Here is a 14,875-nt window from a genome sequence, read left to right as displayed (position 1 = left end):
TGCTGTGAGCTGTAATGCCACGGCACTCTACCCAGGGGGACAGCTTGAGGCTCTGTCTCAAAAAAAAAAATAAAATAAAATAAAATAAATATAGGGATGATGGAATGTGACCTCAGGGAGGAAATCTCCCCACCTGGAGCTCCCACTGCATTCCAGGTCTGGCTCCTACCCTAAACTTTTACTGTGACACAAGTATTTCTTTCAGGGCGATTTTAATTTGCAAACTCTAATCATTCTGATTATCTTTTTTTTTTTTTTTTGCGTTTTTTGGCCAGGGCTGGGTTTGAACCCCGCCACCTCTGGCATATGGGGCCAGCGCCCTACTCCTTTGAACCACAGGCACCGGCCCATTCTTATTATCTTACTTGGATTTGTAGTTTTCATCTTTTCCCTGGTTCCACTGCCACCCTCAAACAACTCACAAGCTAGGCCTGCCTCCTCTTCTCTTTCTTCTTCCCCTAACTTGCTTCTCTCTCACACCCTGGTTTTTTGTTTTTTTTTAAACATCTTCTATCTCATTTTATTTCACAAGGCTAGACCTGGAGACTCACTGAAGCTCCTCACTCAGGAGTAATAAAAAAGAGTCAGTGTCTGCTGACGTGTAATCGTCCATTCCACCCAGAAACTGCTGACTGTTCAGTTGCAGCGGCAGGATGGTTGCCACAGAACGACCAACCGAGTCTGCCTTTCCTGGAATCCCCTTTACCTCTTGACTTAACAAAACTCTGCTGTTTGACTGCCAGTGAAAGTCTTGTTGAATTCAGATGCATCCAGTCATATCTGAAGAGCTAATCTGTGATTACGCTTGGATTAGCTAGAAAATTTGCAGAGTTATTCTCAAGGGCCTTGGGCAATTCATATAATGTCACTAACACAATGGGGTCTGGCCTTCTGTCTACCGCCATATGAGATACACCAGCAAGCAACATTGCATTTTTCCTGATTTTGCAGCTGGAGGGTAGGGTGGGAAGGAGGTGGTGGCAGTTGACTACCTTTTTTGTATTACTATGATCAGAGATTCTCCATGGCACTGGCTATAGAGGTTCTCACTTTAGTTCATGCAGATTAGAATAAGCTGTTTCCCCTTGACTGGCTAGCCTCCTCTCTTTTACCAAAATACATGCGCAGGCACTGAGATAGAAGATAGTGTTAGGGGTAGTAAGGGTGGGGTTGGGATAGAACCCACTAAATCAAAGAGAAAAAAAGTAGAAAAGAAATCAAATCAGTCACCCCAATTCCTCCTCGAGAGGAGTAAGAATAGCCTGACATTTCCATGACTTCATATTTTCTGGCTTGTTGAACAAACAGAACAACTTAAACATTCTAAATACACAGCGCTAAAAAAGAAGCTCACCAAGGCAGATAGGTTTGCTTACCAGAGTATCGTCGCTTCTGGCAACACTCATGTTACTTCTGGACAGGAACGACCTGGATAATCTTTGGCACAGTGATATCAAGCGAACGGATTGCTTTAAAACACAAAAAAAGGCAGAGGGAAAGAAGGAGAGAATTTATGTGACTGTAGTCAAATCCGTGCCAACCACAAGGTCTTAGAGGTAAGTGCTCAGTGCTGACAGCACGCATTCCTCAGGGGTGGGCAGTCGTAAAGTAGGTTGGATTCTATTTGTGTAAAGATAATTCTAACAGTCTTATAAATCAAGACACCAGGATAGACAGAGATTCTTCCTCTGCATTTCAGTATTCAACTACAGAGGGGGACACCTTGCATCCTATTCTCTTTATTTTGTTCTCAACTTGTTGAAGAACATGATTTACCCTAACCAAACCCTTGCGGGTTCCCCCACTGAGAAGCACAGTAAGCAGTGGGCTTGCTCTGTGTCCCTTGTGCCACGTGGGCAGTAATGGTAGCTAATCTGATGAACAAAACACGTCTGGCTGTTGAAACAAACAAGCGGGGCAGCGCTTCATCTACTGAACAAACACCTTTTGCAAATGCTCCAAGGCAGAGCAACAGGTCAAGAATGTGGAGAGAGAAACATGTGGTGGTTCTCTCTCTCCTTTAAGCCTAATTCTAAGGGCTCCTTTGAGAATCTACTGCTATGGTCCCCCTTATCTCGATCACGGCACCCCAAACTTGGTGGGTATGAAAATGAGGCACACTGCCGGCCCAGTGCCAGGAGGACAGGACAGATACCTACTTCCTCTGGGTTTGACCTGAACTGGGAGCAGGAAACCATCCCATCACCTTCTGAACCTTGAAGTTTGATTTGCTCCGGGACGTCCGGGATGCCTTTAGAGCTCTCCCCAACGCAGCCGCAGCCGGGTGCAGGCTCTGGGCACTGAGGCTGAAGAGGCCACACTGCACATGCTCATGGCCCTGCCTACCCCTTCCCCAGCCAGGCAGAGAAAGGTTGAAGGAATCATTTACAAAGTTACCATATAAATGTGATCCCATGCTGCTCACCACAAAGAATGAATTCATTTAAAATGCGACTTGTGGTATTAGAAAAAGACTCCATTATAATTTTATTGTGCTGATTTGAAAATCTGCCCTGGGAACGTTTTGATAAAAAGTAGAAAATTACATTTGAAAGTATGAGTTAAATAGGACTGAAAATACTGTTTTTGTTTGTTTTTGAAAATAATGTTGCAGCAGGTGACAGAATCAACTGAAAGGAGGACAGGATGTATTTTCCACAGCACAGTATCAGAAGAGCTCTCAGCACGCAGAGCTCCACGGAGAACAAAAACTCAGCGATTCCCTCCATGTCAAACAATCTTACTTTCCATTTTTTCCGGGCTGCAAACTTCTTGAATTTCTCCATGTTTACTGCTGATGCTTTTCTGCTAAGTGCTTGCTGCGTATCTTTAGGCTAAAACGAAAGTCCAAGAAAAAAATTGGGGCTCTCCTTTACAGCAATGTGTTATAAGACAACTTTTTTGAAAACTCCTGTCACACAGGATGCTTACATAGTCACTTTACTAAAGCAAGTTGGGACAGCATGCAAGGTCTAGGCACTGGGCCTCACTGGGCTAGTAGTAACTCTTATATGTGATATAATCCATAAAGACTGGATATAATCCTTCTTGGGGGCAGCGCTCATAGCTCAGTCAGCAGGGTGCTAGCCGCATACATCTTAGGGTGGTGGGTTCGAATCCAGCCTGGGTCTGCTAAGCAACAATGACAAATGCTACCAAAAAATAGCCAGGCATTGTGGTTGTGCAGGCGCCTGTAGTCCCAGCTACTTGGCAGGCTGAGGCAAGAGAATCAGTTAAACCCAAGAGTTTGAGGTTGCTATGAGCTGTGATGCCACAGCACCCTACCCAGGGCGACAGCTTGAGACTCTGTCTCAAAAAAAAAAAAGACTGGATCTTGGGGAGAAGTTGAGCTTGGAGCCAAACTGAATTACAATGTTCCACACTGATCATTTGGGAATGGCAACATTCATAGTGAAGCTATGAGGCATTTGAGGTAGAGTACCCTCCAGTAATTTACAGCCTGGTGGGACCTCAGAGGTTGGCAAATTTAGACAATCCCTTTTACTGTATTTTTCAAATAGAGGCATTTAGCCAAGGCCATCCAGGGAACACAGGCAACTGTTCAGAGCTTGCACGGGCAAAGCTACTTGCCCCCAAACCTGCTTCTTTATCCTCCTTATTCATTTCACAGTTTATTCTGCAACTGTCATATGTCCCCACCCTTAGTCCTTTCTTCCCTGCAGTCAAACAACTTTAACCCAAATGCCAACAGGGCCAGGTAGGTAATGTAAAGGTGTGACATGCCAGGATGGCTACGTGCCCTCATGCAAAGGCACCTGTGCTCAGTGTTGGCAGATCTTCAGATTTTAAAAGAGAAGCTAGAAATCCAGATTTCATATGATATTTACATATGGGATTTAGAATTTTTTAAAAATTCTGTTAGGGGGGCTGGGCGCAGTGGCTCATGCCTGTAATCCCAGCACTTGGGAGGCCGAGGCAGGTGGATTGCCTGAGCTCACAGGTTCGAGACCAGCCTGAGCCAGAGTGAGACACCATCTCTAAAACATAGCCAAGAGTTGTGGCAGGTGCCTGTAGTACCAGCTACTTGGGAGGCTGAGGCAAGAGGATCACTGGAACCCAAGAGTTTGAGGTTGCTGTGAGCTAAGACGCCATGGCACTCTACCAAGGGTGACCAAGTGAGACTGTGTCTCAAAAAAAAAGAATTCTGTTTTGGACAGCACCCCACAACTAAACACGGCTGTTGCATGGACTTGACCTTATACAATCCTGCTCTGGGATAGCTTATTCCTCTCCCTGCCCCATGGTGAAGCAACATGGTGATCATCAGGATACAGCCTACCATATCAGTCTGTCTTAAAATACTGCATCTGTAGAAAACACCATACTCTAGGTGTAACCTGTGGTTAGTAGTGGTACTCTAGCACAAATGACTCCCAGGACACTCAAGCCAATCACTTAGAAAATGAGTTAAAGAGCGACATAAAATGCAACTTACCTTGATCCAGGGATGCTGCAAACTATCTTGAATTGTCATTCTCTTCCTTTGGGGGGGAGGGAGAGAAAAAAAATGCTGTGACCTCAGCAGCAAATACTACAGTTTCTGTGCTGGCTGGGCCTGCCATACAGACACCCTGGAAAATGCAGTTGAGGGAAGAAAGCTGAAAATGACATTGGTCTTTTTATGATTATTTCACCATGTCCACAGGGACCGCCTGAGCGTGTGCAAAGGGCCCTTTGTACGTTTTCTGAAGTGTTTTACATGGTACTGGCTTATGGCAGATGCAATGAACAGGGTCTGGGAAACATGGCTGCATACACAGAGAGGGTGCTGGCCTTTGGCTAGCTGAGGCCACAGCTACACATCTGTGAGGGACAAGGGACACTCACTTTGGATCCTTGACCAGAAGTCTTCTTATGAAATCTTTGGCTAGGGCACTGGTATTACTGAAGTATTCTTCCTCAAATTCATAGTTGACAGCAGACACATTTGCTAATGTTTCTTGTTTAGTGTCTCCAAGAAAGGGGGAAGCCCCACTCAGGCTGTTAGAAATAAAGGCACAGGACATTAATGGCAACCCCTTGGGCTCTCATTTTGCTCCTTTAATCTGCTAACAGGAGTGTGGAATAAGATTATATCCTGGTGCTTGAGCAGTCACATTAGAGTTCAACCACATTTCGTAAGGCATTTAATTACCGCAAACAAAAGCTTCACTTGATGCAAAGGACTCACTTAACAAGTAATTTGGAACAGTGTCTAGCAGTTTAAAAGAAACCTATTTTCTCAGCAGTGACGGACAGCCCTGCTTTCTGTCAGTGACTATGCTACAGTTTCTGATGACTCATTTCAAATTAGGAAAAAATGTTTAATTAGTATAAACTAAACATGTTTTGGGGGTGTAGAATGAAGATGTTTACATAAAAGGGTGCATAAGCTGAAGAGCTCAACACAGCACATTTAATGGTTAATTAAACATATGGTCTCATAGGAAAGGAAAGAATATAAAACGTGGATTTTGGTACTTACAGGATGTACGTTATTACTCCGATACTCCTAAACACAAAAGAAAACAAAACAAGAATGTCAGAAGGCTAGTAGAATAAATCAGAAAGATAACAACACCAAGGACATGCTCCTTACCACATATCCGCCTCGAGGCCAAGAGGTTCATAGTTGACTATCTCAGGAGCTATGAGGAAACAAACATTCGTTTAGATTGGGAAGGAAGTGATCCGCCAGAGTCTCTATCTTCATGTAACAGCCACAAACATATACTAAGGAAATGAGCTTAGAGCAGGACAAATTCGGCTAGCAAAATGTTTATGAGCTGTAAATGGCCACAAGAGCGAAGAAACTTACCAACAAACTCTGGCGTCCCAAATATGTTCTTAAATTCATTTCCAAAGTCAATTTTATGGGCCAAGCCAAAGTCGATGATCTTGATCCGAGGTTTGGGGACATTTCTATCCAAAAGCATTATGTTCTCAGGCTTTAAAGAAAGAGAGAGAGAGATGAAAAGCTATGATATATTAGGCTAAACAAAATAGTTCTTCCATTCTCCAAAAAAATGACCAAAAATTAGAAAGAAAATAGTAGTTGAAAGAGAACACCAGGGAAAAATAGATGTCTTGGTTAAGTGCTCCCTAAAGTGGGCATGAGGCAAGGATCCGGGTGCAAGTGGTCCCTGTAGGGAGGGATGCCAAGAAACACTTGGTCTGTGGGGGGGAAGGTGGGCAGATACTAGAAACTGGAGGAAACCAGTGCAAGGTGGGCGTGACTGCAACATAGTCCTTCCGAAGAATTGGGGCAAGAGGAGAACTCAGGCTTATTGCAACAAAGGTGATGAGAACTGAGGGTCTTCATTCCCCACTTTCTCATCCTTCACTGCCAAGAGCTGCTTCTGTGGGCATTATTCTTCGCATTTCCAGCTCCCAGGGCCAGAAACGAAACACCAGATAGAATCACAGGTGTCTGCAGCAAGCCACTATTGGGGTGTGAATTAGTGAGGGTATATGTGGGGGTGGGGGGGTGGAGGGGGTCCTGACAGCTTCTTTTTTGTAAACACAGAAAATTCTCCCTTCTCTGAAGTCCTGTCCTAGCTCCAGGATGGGAATCATTCCACATCTCTTTACTTCATAAAACACTGCCACTTCCTTGCTGCTTCCTTTCCAAAGAGACCATACCTCTGTCACGGGGCTAGGAGTATGACTTACATGCCTGGTCATCTCCCACAGTGCTCTGCCTCCAGCCAGGCACACACCCCTATTAACCAATCTCAGAGTTTGGTTTGTTTATTGGTGACAGAGTCATGCCATAAGCTTTTGCATCAACAGCAGAGCAGAGTTCAAGACATCTTCTGTCTTAACGTGCCAGAAGCCACAGGAAGAACCTGTGCCAGCCACTGGCCATTCCAGGCTGGTGATGTCCCAGTAACCAGGAGCAGCCCCCTACTTAAAGACCCCTTGATTCTTTCCCAAGGAATCTAGAAAGTAGTCATTAACCTTAAGCATCTACCTGCCACACAGGTGACGCATCCCAGGGGTAAATCCCATAACATGCTTTCTGATTTGCGTAGTATATCGATAATTCTATTTGTTATACCCATACAGAAGCAACAATGAAACTCTTCAGATGCCTCAGTTTTTCTTAGTAAACAACCAACCAAGGCTATGTCTGCACAAACTTCTATCTGGCTTACTCTCCACAACGTACCTTAAGATCAAAGTGGGCGATCTGAAGGGAGTGTAGGTAGTAAACACCGTTAAGAATTTGTTTGAGAAATTCAGTTGCTTCCTCTTCGGTCAAAGATTCCTTTTCCGCTAAGAAGTCAAACAGCTCTCCACCTGCAACGCTGAGAACCCGGGAGCAGAGGTTATCAGGACAATTCTGTTTCATATCAATTCATCTTCTCATGAGACATGCTCAAATTTCAGATAAGAAAATAGCAGAAAAAGGTGCTGAAACTGCTAAGTGTGGAGTCATAATTTTCTGTGCATGTTGTAAGAATTCTGCATTCAGGTATATCTGTGATTCAAAGCATTTGGGTACCATTTTCCTAAGATGCCATGTTCACAATTGAGGGGAGGGGCAGAGACAAAATATTTTGAGGAAGAAAATTTGAATGTATTTAAAATATTTTAATTAAACCTATTTAGAAGGGAAATCTTAATTCTACTGATGGAAAAAATAAATGCAAACCAACCTTGTCCAGGATTTATAGAGTATGTCTTCCTATCTTAATTAAAAAATACCTGAGATTATAATCTGTATGTTAATCAATTTTTTATAACTCATTTGCCATCTTGAATGGGGCTCAGCCAACACAAATCAGATTTGCCCTGCTCTGTCCTGGTCATCTCATGCCTTAGTCCACTCAGAGAACAACCTTGGAACTCCCAGAGTCACGGACCAGGACTGCAAAGCGACAGTGCCTGATCAAGACTGAGAGCCAGGGGACACAAATTGGTCTTCTAATTTTCATCATCTATACCTCTCACAAGGCCTTATTCAAATCCTATGTTGTTATAATGAGGTCCATGTTGTAGCCTGTCCAGGAAGCCAGTCTTTCAGTTAGACATTGGGAGGGTTTGGAGAACCCCTACCCCACTGAATCAGGACCCATCAACTGGTACCCTGAAGGCTTTATGTATATACGTATCCTCCATCATCCCTATGTATATACTCATCCTCCTTCATGTCGTGCAAATCTTTAGTCATTAATCAAAATAACTGAAAATGATTCAGTGAAAATTTAGGAGCATGATAAGCACTATTTAAGAATTTAGTCTTGTTCATTCCCCCAAATCTCAGAAGGTAGAAAATGCCTTGAGGATTTTATTTTTTTGACACTTTTATATACATGATTAGAATCAAAACGCAAATGCTCACAATATTGTTGCTGAACTATAGAATAATGTTAAGGAAATCAGTCAAAACCCTGGTACTTTTCCTCTTTATTCCAAATTCTACATTTTGCCTAAGAGAAAGAAGATTGATGGAGAGAGAGATGAGCAATCTGTGCAGCAGATTTAGAAAGCAAGTTTAACCTCCTTTATTAGGTATTCGAGTCAGTGTTTTTAAATCACAGTTATCAAGGAAATGGTGTGAAATGCATGCTAATCAGCGCTTCTTGTTTTCACCAAGAGAGCTGAAAAATATGAAGGTTCCTTCTCCTTCCCAAGCCTCTGACTTCACCAAAGCTTCTCCAAAAGTCAGATGTAACGTTATGTAACAAGGACGCATTACCACTTTAAAAAGACTAAGTGGGCCTTCTGAGTAACTTACCTGTATGAAAAGGTATCCCAGTATTCCAATTCCTAAATTAAAGCACAACGGGGGGTGTTTGGCTCTTGTTAGGAATTGCCCAGGCTATAATAGGACTTGATTTGGGGCAGCTCTGGCTGTTCTCTAAACCACAGGGGACTCTAGGCTATACGCCTGACGAGTCCCCTTTCCTGACAAGGGTAGGACTCTTCAGTGCTGCATTTTCCCACATGGAGTCACAGATCAAGTACGTGTGCTTGGTGACCTGGGGGCCAGTGGAGCAAACCAGGAACCAAGTATGAAGTATGTTCTTTTGGGACATACTCTTAGGGACCCAGCCTGCTAGGACACAAAGCCCTAGGAAGCATGGCCAGAGGGCTGAATGGGCCTCCACATGAGGCCCACAGCTCCAACTCTGGCCTCAAGGTACAGGTGGTTGGAAGGTGTATAGGGAGGTTACATTGCCTTTCTGGACCCCAACATCGTTCTGTCAAATGAGAAGGTCGAACAAGTGAGTCAAGTGGTTCTCAAACTTAAGTGCATGTAACAATAACTGGGGAGAAATTTCAGTGCAATTTTCTGGGACTGGCTTCCTGAGTGAGGCCTATCATATCCACATGGGACGCTGCAGGATTGAGAAATAAATCCTATTATGTCAATCCACTGAGATTTTGTTTGTGCTTTGTCTGTGCTAAATATAAACCTACTTAATCAGAAATAATAACGTAATCCACTTTAACAATTAAAATTAAAAGTAACCAATGCACAGCACAAGACACACCAACTGTTGCAGTTACCTACTGCTGTGTAACAAACCCCCTCCACCACCCCAGGACATTAGTGGCTTTAAACATGACAATCACTATATGGATCAGGAATTCAGGAGGGGTTGGCTGGGCTGCTCTGACAGTAACTAAAGTTGAAACTGCAGGGTCACTGGAGCAGCTAGGGGCTGTCTGGTCACCATCTAGTCACCTCTCTTCTTATAGTCTCAGGTTCCACCTGGTCTCTCCATTCAGGCTAGTTTGGGCTCCCTCATAGCACAGTGACCTCAAGGGCTGCTCAAGGATAGGTCAGGGCTCCAGGACAAGTGCTCCAGCTAGCAGGGTGGAAGGTGTCTCAGAAGTGCCCACTGTGAGCTAAATTAAAATCTTAAGCTCCCCCTGCCCAGCGACTAACTGGACCCCTCTTGGCCAAGGGGATCCCTAAAACTAAGTTGCCAGCCTTGAGAAAGGGGATCAGACATGCCTCATGCCCCCTCCACTTTTTTTCTTTTTTAGCCAGGCCAGGTTTGCCCACCACCCCAGCGCCCTACTCCTTGAGCCCCAGGCGCCACCCCCTCCTCCATGTTTTAGAGATGTCTTCTGGCTCACTAATAGGCCTACCTGCAGGTCATCAATATACAAAACAAATTACTTGAGTCCATCGCTTACTTTGTCTCTACTTAACAGAGCCTTATCTTAACCATTGCTTTTCCCTGGCTCCTGGTCTTCTCCACAAAGCCTAACTCTTTCAGCGAATTGTCAACTAAAGAATCTTTCAACCCACTTATAATCTGTAACTTCCCACTTCCAGATGTCCTAACTTTTTGGGCTAAACCAATGTATATTCTCCACATATTGATTTATGACCTCACCAGTCTCCCTAAAATATATAAATCAAACTAGAACCCCACGACCTCAAGTCCATGTGCTCAAGGCTTCTTCAGTATGGCTCCTCAAATCTGGCTCAGAATGAACCTTAAAGTATTTTACAGAGTATGACTTCTTTTCCGTCGACAGCAAGGAGCTTCAGAGCCTCCCTCTTGATGAAGGAATTTCAAGGAACAAACATGTAGGACAAGAGATAACACTGAAGCCATCTTTGGGGAATATGTCACTCCCACTGTGACGGAGGAACAGAAATTTTCAATCTTATTTCATCCTAAATGTATAATTCAGAAGGATTAGGTAAAGGTAGTACAACAGTTTGCTAGAGCTACATTATCAAAGTACCACAAATTAGGTGGCTTAAAATGACAGAGATTTGTTGTCTCCTGGTTCTGAAAGATACAAGTCTAAAATCAAGGTGTTGGCAGAGCCACACTGCCTCTGACGCCTGTAAGGGAAGCCTTTGTGGACTCTTTCTGCCTTCCTCTGCCTTCAGTCTTTGGTGCCCTTTGTGAGATAATCACCCCAGTCTCTGTCTCCACAGGGCATCCTCCCTGTTTCTCTCCCCATAGGCTGCCCTGTAGGCATGCTCTAATCTGTGCCCTATCTGTGCCCAGATTCCTCGTTTATAAAAACACCAGCCTAGGTGGCTTAGAGCTCACCCTAGTGATTTCACTGTGACTTGATTATACCCACAAAGATCCTATTTCCAAATAAGGTCAAATTTTGAGGTCCTAGGGCCTAAGACCTCAACCTGGGGTAGCGGGTATCCATCACAATCCATTGTAGTTAGCCACTGTTTATCAGCTGCAAGCAAAACATCACTGATTGGCTAAAATAACTCAGAAAAAAGAGAGGGAGCAGCAAAGGAAGAGGATAATTAGAATTCACTGAAGTTTTTTCTTAGTCTACTACAGAGTAAACAGCCTGAGGACAGAAATGGCAAAAATGTTTTCAGTCTCTTTAAAACTCTTTTCAGAGGGAAATGTCTTTCTTTGCACTACAGAAGATGGGCCTGGAGGCAAGTGTCTGTCAGGCAAAAGTGTGGAAGCCTCCCAGCAGGGCAGAGGTCAAGGTTTGGTTTCAACAGAGATGGGAGGGAGATGGGAAGATGAGAGTCATTACCTGTAGTTGAATGACACTAGGCCCTCCCCTTAAATCTCTGTGTTCTGCTTATATTCAGGACAAATCAGCATTTTGAGATGTACAGTCTGTCGTTTCCTCTCCTTTGATAGCAAAGTGATAAATCTCCTTTTCCTTCTCAAAAAATACTTCTTGGGCTTGGAGCCTGTGGCTCAAGCGGCTAAGGCGCCAGCCACATACACCTAAGGTAGCGGGTTCGAATCCCCAGCCTGGGCCCGCCAAACAACGATGGCTGCAACCAAAAAATGGCCAGGCGTTGTGGCGGGCGCCTGTGGTCCCAGCTACTTGGGAGGTGGAGGCAGGAGACTCGCTTGAGCCCAGGAGTTGGAGGTTGCTGTGAGTGTGATGCCATGGCACTCTACCCAGGGGGATAGCTTGAGGCTCCGTCTCAAAAAAAAAAAAAAATACTTCTTGTTTTTTTTCCCCAATGCAGCCTTAGAAACAAGCATTGAACTTTTGGTAACTAAATCTTATATTTGGATTCTCCTATGAAAGGTTTCATGTGTGCACTACTATAAAATTTTTTAAGTTAAGGTCAAAAAAAGTGGGTGAGAAATATATACGTTTATCTATCCGGTCCTGTCCTTGGGGCTTAAGTGATTTCCCCAAACATTTTGAGATGACTTTAAATGTAACTGTCATGGAACACACAGTTCAACAGAGCAAGGTGGTACCCAATGACCTCTTGGTTTTTCCTCTACATAAACCGAAAAATTGAAACTCAGTGCTCCATTTGTCATTGCCCTGCCTTGAATGTTCTTTCTGATGAATCTGAGGCCTTCAGGGTTTTCACATTTTCGTCTCTTACATTCTGATTTCAACTCCTTGGGTCTATGAGGACTTTATTGAATGCAAAACTGAAGCTGGGGCACTTGTAGGGAAAGATTAAACACCTCGGATGCCAAACAGGTGTGAATTTCAGGTTGGAGAGAGATTTAGTAGGTCTGAGCTTATATACTGTGTTGCTCCCAATTCAAATGAATAATTTTAAAAACGTTCTTAACCTTAAGACCGCCTCTGAATTAGATCTACCTTCTTTGAATCCAAAATGACAACTATATCTGAAAAAAAATTTTAATCTGTTTTCAACTCCAATTCAAGTAACAACTTAAAAGGAATTCGGGGGTGGGGGAGGCTCACACCTGTAATCCTAGCACTATGGGAGGTGGGTGGATTGCTATAGCTCAGGAGTTCTAGACTAACTTGAGCAAGAGGGAGATTCTCTCTAAAGAAAAAAAAAAGAGAGAGAGAGAGAGAAGAAGAAGTTCTGGGGATTCTCCTAGAAATTTGTGCCTGGAAATCAAGGTTCATTGGTTGGGGGATTGTTTCATTTTACCCAGAGAGGCTGGCAAAAAGCAGGAAGGAGCCCTCTATAAAGGGAAGAATATCACTGGATGGGTCAAAGGCAGTGGAGGAGGGCAGCCCAGTTTACATCAAGAGAGGATACCCGAGAAGGGTGAGGTCTGGGAGAACAGGTCTTCTCAAGGAGACCACAAGGATACACCTGCAGGGTCCTCTCCACAGTGACTCAGCTCTTGGGAATTTGTTAACTTAACTTTCTGGAACCTGGAAATTTCCAAGTTCTGTGAAATCCTGTAGTTCTGTAGGGGCTGGAATAGCATCTCCTGCTTGATTCAAACTGGCCAATGGGCAGGGTACCTGTGGGGTGGAACTTTTTGACTATCAATAAAAGGAGAAGGACCAAGCCAGTCGGGGAGCGTGGCCATTTGGAAATCTTCTATGCCATAAGCTCCCAGCCTGTAAATAAAGCCCTTCCTCTTATAAACGTGGTGTTTGGGTGCTCTTTCTCTCTGTTGGGCCTTGTCTTCCTGCAACATCAGTGCTCTGTGATCTCAGAAAGGTTAGGTTACTTTCTAAGACCCAGTTTCTTTGTCCGTAAAATAAGAATATCAATATCTACTGTTCATTATGAGAATGGGATTAATGAGGAGAATATGATTAGGATAGGAGCTCCGGCAGAGTGTGTCAGTATTCCATGCAGACCACCTTAGGTCTGTGGCTGAAAACAAACCCTTGAAGCTACTTCCTGTGAGAACCTCTTGTCTAGACACAAGGCTTATGTCATGGGATTTGAACATGGCTTTCATACTGACAACAGAATAAGACCACATATGCTCCTGGGTGCAGTAGGTTTTCCTGAAATGGAAGGACATTCCTGGGCCAAAAATCTGGGCATGAGTTTGGCTCATAGACAGGGACAGGAGGGGTGGAAAGTAGGCGTTGGCTCCGTGGGAGAGAGAACACCCTCTCTGAATCTTTCTCTTGGTCCCAGACTCAAGAGCTAGATATTCCTGAAGGTAGCTGTGGGGTAAGGGGAGAAAGAGCGGCCTGGGAGAGGAAGGTGGCCAGGCACTGGCGATTCCAAGCTCTGCATGGGAACCCTGTACTTCAGGAGTAAAACCATCCATTTCTCTCCTGCCATTCTTGACTCTCAGTAAAGTCTTATTTAAAATGCTTCAGTTGTCCTCATGTACAACAAGAAATCAAGGAAAAAGCATTTCCTTGCTTAGACAAGAGTGTCAAGGGCACCCTGAGACTAGGATGGGGGTAACAGAGGTGATAAGGGCCCTGAGGAGCAAGGTTGATCCTGTGGGTAAAACCCCACAGCTGTGTGCTCCTTCACAAACTATGTGCTCCCTTTAAGCTCCAGAAGCAGGTGGACAGACTTCTGTGGAAGGCAACTCTGTCGATGACCCGGTATCCCTGGTCAGCATGGAACAGGGCCTGGGGATTAGGGCATAAAAACCCATCTCCAGTGACTCTGGCCATGTGGCTGTTAAGCCTGCAAAGAAGGGGTTAAAAACCTTTCTGCAGAGACACAGCCTAGGGGTTGATAAAGTGAACTCTAATCGGAAAACCACGCAGGCCTCCAGATTGAGAGACAGAAGCCATAAATCTGCTTTCTGTAATACAATGAGTGCATAGTACAACTTCAAGGTTTTACTCCCCTCTTGGTAGTCTCAAGTCTTTAGACAAACTCCCTTTTGCAGCTGTCTCAAAGTTTCAAACTTTGTGTCTTTTTGAAGGCTGAACTAACTTTAGAAAAGTAGTTTGAATGCTTTGCTTGTTAATTTATAGTGTGTATGTGACTAGCCAACTATAAAAGGTGGTCTTGAACAATAAATCTTCGCTACTTGCCATCAGCGGGTAGTCTCTCTCTTTCACTATAATAATTCCAGATGCGAGACTGCACCTGTGGTGACGCTGTGTGTCTCTCGTGAAACCCCAACACAACCCCAACCGCAACAGCCTAGGTGACCACATTCAGACATCCATCACAGCCAGGGCGGGGCTTGCCTCAGGGAGACAATGGGTTCTTCACAGCAGCCATTCCATTTTG

The 14,875-nt window shown here is 44.2% G+C and overlaps 1 protein-coding gene across 1 annotated transcript in view; it reads right to left on the bottom strand.

The window, feature by feature from the left end:
- DAPK1 (death associated protein kinase 1) overlaps positions 1-14,875 on the bottom strand; it is a 198,820-nt gene that overhangs the window by 56,199 nt on the left and 127,746 nt on the right. The window contains exons 3-10 of the mRNA XM_023508301.1: positions 7,172-7,310; positions 5,819-5,948; positions 5,600-5,648; positions 5,486-5,512; positions 4,849-5,001; positions 4,457-4,502; positions 2,745-2,834; positions 1,377-1,469 (exon numbers count right to left, since the gene is read on the bottom strand). Coding sequence (XP_023364069.1) covers positions 1,377-1,469; positions 2,745-2,834; positions 4,457-4,502; positions 4,849-5,001; positions 5,486-5,512; positions 5,600-5,648; positions 5,819-5,948; positions 7,172-7,310 — 727 coding nt within the window. The remainder of the gene's footprint in view (positions 1-1,376; positions 1,470-2,744; positions 2,835-4,456; positions 4,503-4,848; positions 5,002-5,485; positions 5,513-5,599; positions 5,649-5,818; positions 5,949-7,171; positions 7,311-14,875) is intronic.

The sequence above is a fragment of the Otolemur garnettii genome, unplaced genomic scaffold, assembly GCF_000181295.1.
Source record: "Otolemur garnettii isolate 467f Iridium unplaced genomic scaffold, OtoGar3 scaffold00243, whole genome shotgun sequence".
In the NCBI taxonomy this organism is placed as follows: Eukaryota; Metazoa; Chordata; class Mammalia; order Primates; family Galagidae; genus Otolemur; species Otolemur garnettii.
The sequence above is the reverse complement of the archived record's forward strand: the minus strand, read 5'-3'. Positions and strand labels throughout refer to the sequence as shown.